Source organism: Channa argus, chromosome 1, assembly GCF_033026475.1.
Source record: "Channa argus isolate prfri chromosome 1, Channa argus male v1.0, whole genome shotgun sequence".
NCBI lineage: Eukaryota > Metazoa > Chordata > Actinopteri > Anabantiformes > Channidae > Channa > Channa argus.
In genome coordinates this window covers 48,832,655-48,844,973 of record NC_090197.1, presented here as the reverse complement: position 1 = coordinate 48,844,973, position 12,319 = coordinate 48,832,655, and the positions used below count along the sequence as shown (strand labels likewise).

The following is a 12,319-nucleotide window of genomic DNA, read 5'->3' as shown; positions in this document are numbered from 1 at the left end:
TGTCGAAGGGACTTAAGCTACAGTGTTTATAACGCGACAGCTTATTCATTATCTTATTTATTAATGTGTGGTATTTGTACAAACCGACATTTAAAAGAAAACTAGAAAAATAAGCAAACCTACTGTGAATACAGTCAAAAACCTGGAGGTTAATCCAAGGTTCATAGGATGATTCCTGAAGAACATCATGTTAATAGTTTATTTTATTACAATGCTCCAGGGACCAACTAACGTAGTGTCTGATACAGCTACGCTACACTGCGTAAATCAACCCTATTAGGTCATTAGAACAAGGGACAATAAAAAAACAGCAATTACAATTTACAGCTCTAGAATCTTTTTACACGCGTCTTCAATCCGGACTGCTGGATGTCCAGTAATGGTTATAATTTAAGAAAAAAATTATATTAGTTATTTTGCACACTTATGTGTTTAATCATTGCTATGTATGAGAGAGTGCATTTTTTTTGGTATGTGTGTGTGTGTGTGTGCACGCACGCATATCAGTGTGCATGTTTAAACACTCCCACTTAACACACTGTATGGGATGGATATGAAAGTAAGAAGTAAACGGAGCTGTTTAGTCTCAGTCTGCCATCTTCATTCATACTTTGTGAACCTGGAGACGCATCTCTGCTCTAACTCTCTGTATTCAGTTATCAGAACAGGTAAGTGTGCTCTGATATGACCTACTGAATTATATTCTTCAAGTTTTACACACTTTACAAATGCATTTGAAAGCTTCATCCTCTTATCAATTTTTTTTTTATGATTTTTGCACTTTCATTCTTTGCAGGTGGTGCATTAGCCACACATTACACCAGCATGCATATTACACACAGGGTCTGAATATTTCCCTTTGTGTCACATTGTGTTGTTTTCAGCTTGGCCCCAAAGGGGAGTAAAGCCACACTGTTTGTAGATGTGTGCCTGTGTTAGTGTGTCTATGATGGGCCAGTTTGACCCTAGTTGAACTTGCATGGTCTTCCATATTTCCCCAAGCCTGAGAACGTGCTATTTTTTACAATGTAAACTTTTCATGTTCAAGCTGGAGTTATGTCACTTCAGTGCTAAATTTCCAAGGCACTCAGACTGACCGCTGTATTCCAGGAATATTCTACCAGTCCAGTCTCATTGTAAGTTTAATTTATTAATTTAATGAACTGTTTGAGTACTTGTTTTGAATTTTTGTCTGCCTCTTTAGAAGTGTATAAACCTGGTCTTCATTTCATTTAAATGTGTTCATTCTTTGAACACTCTTGGTAGTTCTTGGTGTCTCACTTTGAAGAATTAACTCTTGAGAGTGAGAAGATTAACCATAGTTTTGCAGTCGTCATGGTCGAGTAGCTCCAACAGGAGCTACTTTGTACGAGAGCTTAGTACAAAGCCATCATGTTTAGCTGTTCACAGTGAGTTACTTATGTTCAAATGCCCTAAACATTTTTTTTGCTGTTATTAATGTTGTCAGTATTTCTGTGGTAACATGAAAAATATCCTGATAAACTAAAAAAGGTTTTTAGGTGGCTTGTTAATACATAATATAACAGACTACAAAAGTTAACTAAGGATTATTAAAATAAATCCATGCATTATTGTAGAAGTTATTGTAGTATATTGTTTATTGTCCAGGGATCACTGACTAGTGGTTTTTGTTTATCACTATGGCAGTTCATGTTTGTTCATAGTAATCACTTAATAACCTTGACAGTATTTAACAAACACAATGCACCTGACTGTAACCATGGGTTTTGTTATATTAGAACTTGACTGTCCCCAGATGTCCATAAATGTGGTGCTGTCGTTGGAAAGGAGGGTGCATACAGCACAGGCCTCAACTCAGACCAGACACTGGGACATCGATCAAGTGGGGGGGTTTAGAATGAGAGTGTTCTGTCAGACCAGGTTTTAAACACACCGCTGTGGCAGCAAGACGTTGCTTCCTTTTTTAGCTTCAGTCTGAGACCTACAGCTCTGAGATGTGTTAGCTGGCACCAGGCATGTAAATCATCGTACAATTAGTGCAGGAAAATGCATACAAACCGAAATAAGCAGTCAGTCACGGTACAGTGGATTCTGTTTTGATTTGTGCAAGTATTCTATCCGTACTACAAACTCATTCTATAAGTAGGAAGGAAAAAATAAAAATCTAGATATGAAATACTTTTGAATTTGATTCATACCTTTTGAATATGTCCTTTATTTTAAATGTTTTCAAGTTTTGCGGTACTTACAAAATGTATATATTTTTATTCTACATACAGTGCTTACTTTGTTTTACAATGCCACCAACGGCCAAGGCGTTAACCCTCAAGCATAAGTAAAATACAAATTTCTGGCTAAACCTTCCTCCAAACCCTTGACACATTCTGGTAGCTTTACTTCGGTAGTCTGTCAATGGCCGTTTGTGCAAACTGCTTTTACATTTTCATGCAGCTGCAACAGACCTTCAAACATTTGGAAAATGAACAAAGCAAAAAGAATGAATTTATCTTGGACTTTTCCAACGTTGCCACTGCCCAGGCGAGTTCACGGATGTTGACTGAGAACATTGTCCCGAGCATCTCAGTCTCCAGTGACTGACCATTGGAAACACCTGTGGCTCTGATGTGCTCACCTCTCCTTCATCCTCTGCTCCAACCCCAGACAACATCCACAGGTATGAACAGCAACAACATTATTTTAATGAATTTTAACTACTAACTAACTACTCTGATCTTTGCACAATAGACTGTCTGTTCCCCAACCACTTAAACTATTTAAACCAAATATTAAAACAAGGGTAGTTAATCATAATAACCTAATACTACCCATACAGAAACCCAAAACCCAAATAATTAATTGTGCATTATTTAATACCAGATCTCTCTCATCTAAATCCCTTTTAGTAAATGACTTAAGAAATGATCATCAAATTGATTTTTCACACTGAAACTTGGTTGCAGCAGGAAGAATATGTCAGTCTAAATGAGTCGACCCTCGCATGTCATATAAACTATAATATTCCTAGAAGCACAGGCCGAGGCGAAGAAGTAGCAGCAATCGTCGAAGCAAGCTCACCAGTAGACCCTAGACCTAAACGTAGTTATAACTCATTTGAGAGACTTGCTCCTAGACTCGCTCCCACCCAAACTGGAATATTCCAAACCCACTTTTATTTGTTGTTGTGTAATGTCCTCCAGTCCCATATTCAGTTTTTGACCCCATTTTTAGATTTTCTATTTAGTGCTTAGTACAGATAAATTCATTATAGTGGGTGCCTTTAACATACATATAGATGCTGGCAGTAACTGCATGAACAATGCTTTTAATTCATAATTTAACAATATTTCCTCATAATTCTCTTTTTTGTTTCTGACCATTTTCTAAGAAAAAATAATTTACAATAATGGACTATACTGCGTTTAGAAAAGAATTCCACTACAGCAGATGTTTATCTGAATATCCTGTGAACATATTTAAGTAAAAAAAAAAAAAATTCATAATTTTCACTACCATTTGTCAATACAATGGTGATTAGCCACCTTTATTTATTATTTATACTCCCGTACGACTTACATTTTCTTGTTGATGATTCCACATCCTTTAGTTTGTATGATATTAGATTTTGTTGTCCCTCAAAAAAACAAGCAGTGAATCAGAGGAGACGACCTCCATTGTACAATTCACAAAGCAGCTGCTTAAAGCAGGCATCACGAAAGTAAGTGGTGTTCCACTAATTTAGAAGAATCCCAATTAGATTGGTGAAAAAAAAGTTTAATATATAAAAAGCCCCCGTAATGCCAGAACAGGATATTTTTATTAGGGAGTTTTTCCTCTCCACTGTTGCTCCAGGGGGAATTGTTGGGTTCTCTCTCTACATCTTTATAGTCTTGACTTTATTCCATAAAGTGCCTTGAGATGATTTTTGTTGTGAATTGGCGCTATATAAATAATGTTAAATTGAATTGATATTATTTATAAGAAATGGAGGAAAAAAAGAACAACCACCGCTTTCTTTTCAGCACTGTATAGTTGACTAAGAGCCATAGTTCTGTTGAGCCTAGTATTCCCTTAACTCTGAGCAGCAATGACTTCATGACTTTGTTTATGAATAAAATTGGAGCTATTAGAGAAAATAGTCACCGAATCCTCCCCAAAGATATCACAGATAGATCTTCATGTACAACAGCTCCTAAAGAGGACCCCCAGCCCTCTTAGACTTGCTTATTAGATTTTATCAATCCATCTTTAGAAATTGGCTATGTAACAAAGGCCTATAAAGTTGCTGTAATCAAACCTCTACTTAAAGAACCTTGCCTTGATTCAGCTGATTTAGTCAATTCTACACCGATATCCAAACTCCCGTTTATCTCTAAAAGCCTTGACAAATTAGTTTCAAAGCAATTATGTGACCACTTGTACAGGAATAACCTGTCTGAGTACATCACACTGCAGAAACAGCACTGGTGAAAATCACAAACGACCTTCTCTTGGCCTCAGATAATTCGTCTATACCCGTCCAACTAAACCTCAGTGCAGCATTTGACACCGTTGATCACATTTTATCACAAAGACTAGAACATGGATTTGGGATTAAAGGAACCGCACAGCATTGGTCTTATCTGTCAGGCAGATTCCAATTTGTTCATTTCAGTGATAAATCTTCTATAGTCTCAAAAGCTAGTTAAGGAGTTCCACAGGGCTCTGTGTTAGGACCAATACTCTTCACTCTGTATTTGTCCCCTCTAAGCAACAATATTAGGAAACATTCCATAAATGTCCAAATCTCTAGAACGTCTTCCTTCCACCTACGGAACATTGCCAAAAATAGGAGCACCCTGTCTCGTAGTGATGCCGAAAAACTAGTCCATGCATTTGTTACTTCTAGGTTGGACTGCTGTAATTCCCTACTTTCAGGATGCCCCCGTGTCCAGTTACTGTGCTGACTGGAACTAGTAGGATAGATCATAGTTCACCTTCTAGCTTCTCTCCATTGGCTTCCCATCAAATCTAGAATAGAATTTAATACCCTCCTCCTTACATACAAAGCTCTTAATGGTCAAACTCATACAGCATCATTTTTAAAAGAGCTCATGGTACCATATCGTCCAATCAGACAACTTCAATCCCAGAATGCAGACCTATGTGTGGTTCCCAGAGTTTCCAAAAGTAGAATGGGAAGCAGAGCCTTTAGCTATCAAGCCCCTCTCCTGTGAACCCAGCTCCCAATCCAGATTCACGGGTCAGACACCCTCTACTTTTAAGACCAGGCTTAAAACCATCCTTTTTGATAACGCATATAGGTAGCTGCTCAGTCAACCTCAACCAGCTCTTAGTTATGATGCTATCGGTTTAGACTGTTTGGGGACCCCCCCAAATTGCAATGAGATCACCTTCTCTCTCTTCAGTCTTTTTGTTTATATGCCCCCAATGTTTGACAATAACTTTGTATCTTCTCTCTCCTGTAATTGTGCTTCTCCCTCTGTCTGTTGATTTTTGCAGGTGTCCCTGGATTTGGAGCTCTGTGTTTTCCAGTGTGTAGCTGCTGGTCCTACCAACCTGCCCAATGTTTTGTTGCGCTTTTCTTTTCTCTCTCCACTTTCCACTCACCCCAACCGGTCAAGGCAGATGGCCTCCGTCCCCTGAGCCTGGTTCTGCTGGAGGTTTCTTCCGTTAAAGGGAGTTTTTCCTCTCAATTGTTGCCTAGGGCTTGCTCCAGGGGGATTTGTTGTTTCCTTTACATACTTGTATAGTCTTGACTTTATTATGTAAAATGCCTTAACATTTGCTTTGAATTAGCGCTGTATTAATAAAAGTTGACTTGAATAAAGCTGAGAACTTCTCAATAGTCCTTGATCTTTGTCTGTAGTTTAGTGCGTTTTGTTTTTAACGCTCATTCGTTCTTCTTTTTGGCTACTGATTGGTAGATAGAACATGCTGCTGAACTTCCCAAAACATACTGAATACAGGCAGTCTGGGAGCGACAGCTTTGACAAACTTTCCCCAAGGGAAAGAAATGAAGGTCTGCCCAGTATGTCATGAGATTTGCTCTTAGTCACTTATTTGGAAAAAGAGTCTTACAGGTCCCTAAATGTAGCAATGAAGTTGCTAAGGTGGCAACACTATTTGGAAAGGCTAAGACGCCACACTCCAAACCCTTGCTGAGCCGTGACTGGACTGGGTGCCGTTCAGGAGAAGGGGTTACTGTACCAAATGGTCAATTGACATTATTACTCACTTTACATGTTGGAGTTTGCAAACTGAGAACTTGCATGTCTGTCTTCACTACGTTTGCTTTAAGATTACATAATATCAATAGAAGTTGTCACAACTCATTAACCTCATAGCCTTCTGGCTCCTAGGAACACTTGGCTGTTTTACTCTGTGTCATAACAGTGTTGCTGAGGTCTTGCACACATTTCAACACCGCCCCCCGGCACATGACGGCAAAGTAGGGTGTGTTGTTAGACTAAAACAGAACATAATCCAGTAATACTAAAAATATTACTGGACAAATGGATGGATGGGAGCTGCCTAACAGACAGTTGATACAGAAAGAAATCAGATTTTATTTTATTTTTATTTTTTTTGACTGTTTGACCTGCATATAGTGTGTTGTGGCAAATACATGTACAAAACGTATTTAGAAATATTTGGCAAAAATGTTTCGCAAAGTGAATGGTTGATTGTACCTGGGGTGAGGATCTGTACTGTGCCCCAGTGCAATGTATAATATGTGTTTGGAAATCCAAGACAAACCCCGAAGCACAATTAACTCAGACAGAAGGGTAAAAAGGCAGTGTGCTATTTCAGCAACATGAACCTTGTCATATAGATTAACAATAAACAGTGGCCTTTATTTGAGTTATATGATTTTCAGAACTCTGGTATGGATTTTACCATGGCATAGTTGGATTAAGGATAACAAAGTAGGTCAGAGTGTACGCTACCAGGAAATGCAGCCACAGACAGAGGGCAAATAAACAGTTTAACATGCTGGATGCCCAGTACAACCCGCCATAGTCTACAGATTTAAACCACATCAACCCATGAGAAAATAAACTAAGTTTTTGTGACACAAGCAGCAACAAATACAAACAAAATTCTACTTTCGAAGGAGACAAGACTGCATCTACCTACAAGTCTGTGTTATCACAAATGAAGAATATGAAAGAACTTAGAAATTATGTTTCCAATGCAGTGAAAATACCAAGGAGTCCACTGTAGCTGGAGTGAATTTCCAATATCCAAAAACTCGGTGTCTAAACATGCCCAAACTGGCTTGTTATCGAACTCCCAATCCACATGTAATTTGACAGAGCTTCGTCCTTCTCTGCTTCATCCATGCCACCTTGTTTTTTATGTGCCCATAGTCACTTTGCTTTGTATTTCCACTGGTAAATACGATACCAAATACCAATTGGTTTTTCCCTATTGTTGCAGACACTGGATGTCAGAAAAGGGGGTTGCTGAGAAAAAAAGTTTGTGAGCAGAACACAAGTCCACTATTTTTTTCTCATTTCTTGCTACTTACAATTTTGTTCACCTGACTTGTAGCTACATTCCCACTGTTCTAGCCAAGAGACAGCTGACACCTGACTTCCACATAGTATTTAAAGAGACAACACACATGCATCTCCACTACAGATGCAGTAGGGGAAAAGACAATGAGAAAGACTGACGTCAAATAACCTCTTAAAGAAATTGAATTCACCAAAGCTCTGATCAAGACTTTATTATACATTTAAAAAATAGTGAGAGAAAGAAATACAGCAGATAGGCTGTGAATACATGGAATCAGAGGGGCTCAGTGCGTAGGCCACCTAAAGGGGTGATAGAAGTGTGACTGAGTAAAAATAGAAACAGGTTACAGTGTTTGGCCCAGTAAGTCTTGGAATTCTCTCATTCATGGAATTGTAAAACAGTGACCACCTGAATTGACCGGAAGAGAGTGGTAGAACTTTGCAGCATATACTGTAGCAGAGCAGGAAGAGAAGGGTCTCTCGTGGATCAGTGGTAGAGCATTGGGCTGGGATGCAGAAGGCCACGGGTTTCAATCCCACAAAGAAGGTGTGGCCCTGCCCTTGATGCTGGTCCCGAGCCCAGATAAAATGGGAGGGTTGCAGCATAATGTGGGCACCTGGCATAAAAAGTCATGCCAGATCAAAGTGCAGGACACGTCACTGTGGCCACCCTTAAAGGGACAAGATGAAAGAGGCAGGGCTTGGTCTCACGCTAGCTCTAGCCTACATTACATGCTGTAGCTGTGATAAGTGACATTTACAAATGCTAAGATGAGCTATGATAGAGCCATATGAGAGACACATTGATAGAGATAAAAAAAATAAAAAATGACACTGACATTGATGTGATTTATTAAATGTTTATTTCTCGTAGTAATTATAAGTACATAGTAGTGACAGTATTGAAAAGCTGAATTTAAAATTGATAGATTATTTCTCATACTTAAGTTATTGCTGTGGCACACTCCAAAGTTAAAACTACTATGTACTATTTTCATGTTTTCTCCAACTCTAACCTATTTTTTTTTCCCCTTATGTTTTTGGATGACATGCTTCCAGTTTCTCTGTAGCTGTACATAAATTCATTGTCCCTGGATTAATTTCACAACACCTAATCTGTAAAACATCTAGGAGGGATTTAAAGCATTTTAAAGGGCTTAACTTTGCTTTGGTATCATCACTGTCTCTGTGGACTCCTGGGGGCAGAGTCCCGTTCTTTAAGTGATACATTTCTAATTCTAGCCCAGCCTGAATATTCAATAAACATAACCATCTCCACTGTAAACAAATGGCGTCTGAAGAGCCCCCAAATTTGGCTGAACTGTGTATAAGATGACTCAGACTGGTATGTGTTACGTATACAATTCCAGCTGTATGCTTTGTGTGTGTGTGTGTGTGTGTGTGTGTGTGAATAGACAGAGGGAAGATTATGGGCCATTGTTTTTACTTTCACACTCTCTGAGCTAAAGTTTTTTCTCTCTCCACAGGCGACTGGGAGTGCCACCCACATGACCCTACTGTATGGCACGTAAGTCCCTACTATATGATGGTTTTTATGTTGAGGTTCCAAATCAGCATGGCCACTATAACCAATTCAGGTTTTATTTTTACGGGCATGTCAACCTTTACATGCATTGAAATTATGCATGTATGGCTGATTTTGGTGCTCTCAGGTGGTGGTGATGAAGTGAAGCCTTCTGCTCCTTTTATTTATTAAAAAATGCCCGTAGATTGAAAACACGATTTTCATGTTCCATACACCTCTCAAGATCATGGTACCAGATCATGGATGTTTCTACAACTATACAAATGTTGTAGACAAAATGCAGAGAATAACATAGATGGATTGGAGATTATAGAGCTTTTAAAGTGATTTCTTTTATTCTCACACTCAAAAATTCCGAGTGTGTGTATGTAAATAACTATTATATTTTCCTACAGCATCCTGTAACCTGGCAGCCATCCAAGGAGGGAGACCACCTAATTGGACGGATCACACTCAGCAAGAGGAGCACTGCAATGCCTAAAGAAGCTGGGGCTCTGCTGGGGTTAAAGGTTGAAAGACAGAGTTAACACGACAGACACAAATGAGATATTAATATTTTACAAACAGTATTCTGTCACTGTTGTCAACCCTTAATATGACAAATATGACACTAATCTCCGTTTCTCTGTAGGTGGTGGGAGGCAGAATAACAGAGTCAGGGAGATTAGGTGCCTTCATCACTAAAGTCAAGAAAGGAAGTCTGGCTGATGTGGTGGGACATCTCAGAGCAGGTAGCCTAGACCTTCACACCAGTCACACACGTTTGCAGGACCTCACAAAGACTGTGAAGTAAAAAATAAGAATAGGGATCAATTTTCAGTATTAAACACATTCTTCAAAGGAAAAAAAAGGACCTTTTTCTAGTCCTTGCTTCTCAAATAAACCATCTATTAGGCAGACCACGTTCCAGGTTCAGACCTGGACCCAGAGCCGGAACCATCATATCACTGAGTTTTTCTTCAGTTTTGGCGGAGAAAACATTTAGAGTGGTGACTCGTTTCTGATATTGTTTGTACACCGCTACTTGGCAACAGGGACATCCGTCCTGTCTCTGATTGGCCAGTACTCATTGCTATCGGTTTAGGCATGAGGACTGGAATTGGTCAATGTGAGAACATCAGCCAATCACAGTGAGAGTTGTGTGGCCCTTCACTGAATTGAGGCGCGTAAAACCTGCATTCTGAACACAAGTGGAGGAAAAGCAGGCAGAGAAATAGTAAATCAGTTTTGTGCTCATTTTGTGCTAAACAGCGAAAGGTTGACACAGACACCGGGCTTATACGGTGGCCGTGGTTAAGAGTGGGAATGTGAAACGCCACTACAAAACAAAGCACAAAATTCTATTTGAAAAGAATTAACCACTAAATTAGAAATTTGGCTACAGAAAATAAGCCATATTTAAGCCAACTAGAGTCCAGAGTTTCACAGAAAATAAACATTGTTGAAATGACATTGAATTATAGCTTTCTTCGTTTGATTTGAGTTGATAAAATTACAATACTTCTTCAGTATATAAATGAATTGTAACGTATAACTAAATTACAATGCAACTTAAACACGAGGACATTTTCTCTCTCTGTGCCTCCTTAAATCATAACTGACTGATCATTTTGAAACCACTACCTACCTGGTTCCAAGTGCAACCACCATGTGCAATGCATATGCACAACTGGAATATAAAATTTATTTTTGCCTATGTAAAAGGATCTTCTCAAACAGTTACCCATGCAACTGCACATATGATTTCAGGGGATGAGGTACTACAGTGGAATGGCAAGCTGTTACCAGGGGCGACCATGAAGGAAGTCTACAACATTATCCTGGAGTCTCAAGCTGAGCCTCAAGTGGAGCTCGTAGTATCCAGGCCCATTGGGTAAGTTAGGATTGAAACAAACCTGGCTGACACTGGCCTTTTTTTTTTTAATATCTATGGAATATTACAAAATGTTACGTTTTCTGTGTATTTGTATTTTGGCTGTGACTATGTGTCTGCATTCAAAGTGTACAAAACAATTTGGGGGTTGCCATGTTTTGGAACACAAGATTTCCTTTTTTTTATCAAATATATCCCCTTTGAAAAGGCAATTGCATTTATTTATAGGATGATAAATGATGAATTAATATTGACCAACTAAAATCAGCTACAATCATTAAAATATGACTGTTATTTACTTACTGCCTTGCAGAAATTAACAGGTCTGGTCCCTGGTTATTGATACATCTCTGTGCAGTAAAGATGACCTGCTCTTTGAAACAGATTTGTTTAAAAGAATAATTCATAAAAGTATTACATGTTAATTTAAAGGCCAAAACTGGATGACATGTTTTCCACATTGATTCTGGTATAAAAAGGGAACTTTCTACCCCAATGTATTGACTCATGCATAAGTAATGTGTGAATGTCATCTTTGCTCTGCTATTAAGCTGCATTCAATTAAACAAAGCAATTTCATTAAAGAAAGTGGTTCAGTGGGCTGTAAGAGGGAAGGTTGTAGCCTATGAGTCTATGAAGAAAATGTTAAACTATGACCCTATAGCTCTTATTGATGGTTCTTTTGTAATTTTAATTTTGTTGGACCCATGGTCTTGGACATTTTCTGAGTCGTGATGTAAAGTTAGAGTTTTGTGCACATAGGCGGTTCTGAAGGACATTCAGCGTATCCCACTCTATTTTAAGAGGAGATATTATGTTTCTCTACAGTATTCTGTTGTATATTATAGGTTATTATTATACAGGTCTTTAATGTAAATAACATCTGGATTATTTCTGTGGACATTTCCTTGGACAAAAATATGTAACATGGGAAGAATTCAATTTAAAGCAAGACAATTCATCCCATGTGGTTTTTTCTTATTAAGACTTTATTGTCTATGTAGCAATTCACAGAAACTGAAAATATACTAATTTAACAATTTCCCTAGTAATAGTTATAAATTGTATAACAGAAAACATTAATGCTGACAATTACATAATTATTATTAAAATACAGACCCATAAAATAAAGCATTGCCATTAAATTTGATTTTATACATCTGTTTATACATCTTGTACTTGTACATCTTATACATCTTTTTTTATACATCTTAAACAAATGATATGATTGTGATGATGCTGAACTTTGTCAAAAATTTGACATCGTTTTAGCGTTTCACTAAACTGAGATTGAGTTCCTCATTAAACTTCACTTTTATTCTGGAAACGCATGTCAATAGGCCTTTTTTTCCGATGACATAACACACAGTACAAGTTGTGCTTCAGTATTTTGTTAAA

At 38.2% G+C, this 12,319-nt stretch overlaps 1 protein-coding gene across 36 annotated transcripts in view; it reads left to right on the top strand.

Moving 5' to 3' along the window:
• The window catches only part of LOC137140323 (regulating synaptic membrane exocytosis protein 1-like), an 86,268-nt gene that overhangs the window by 44,331 nt on the left and 29,618 nt on the right, over positions 1–12,319 (top strand). For 34 of the 36 annotated variants that reach the window (XM_067528665.1, XM_067528649.1, XM_067528632.1 and 31 more), the window contains 4 exons: positions 8,990–9,030; positions 9,444–9,557; positions 9,680–9,779; positions 10,798–10,921. In XM_067528665.1, coding sequence (XP_067384766.1) covers positions 8,990–9,030; positions 9,444–9,557; positions 9,680–9,779; positions 10,798–10,921 — 379 coding nt within the window. Of the gene's footprint in view, positions 1–8,989; positions 9,031–9,443; positions 9,558–9,679; positions 9,780–10,797; positions 10,922–12,319 lie in introns of those variants that run through there. The other 2 variants (XM_067528776.1, XM_067528765.1) reach the window with 1 other exon arrangement.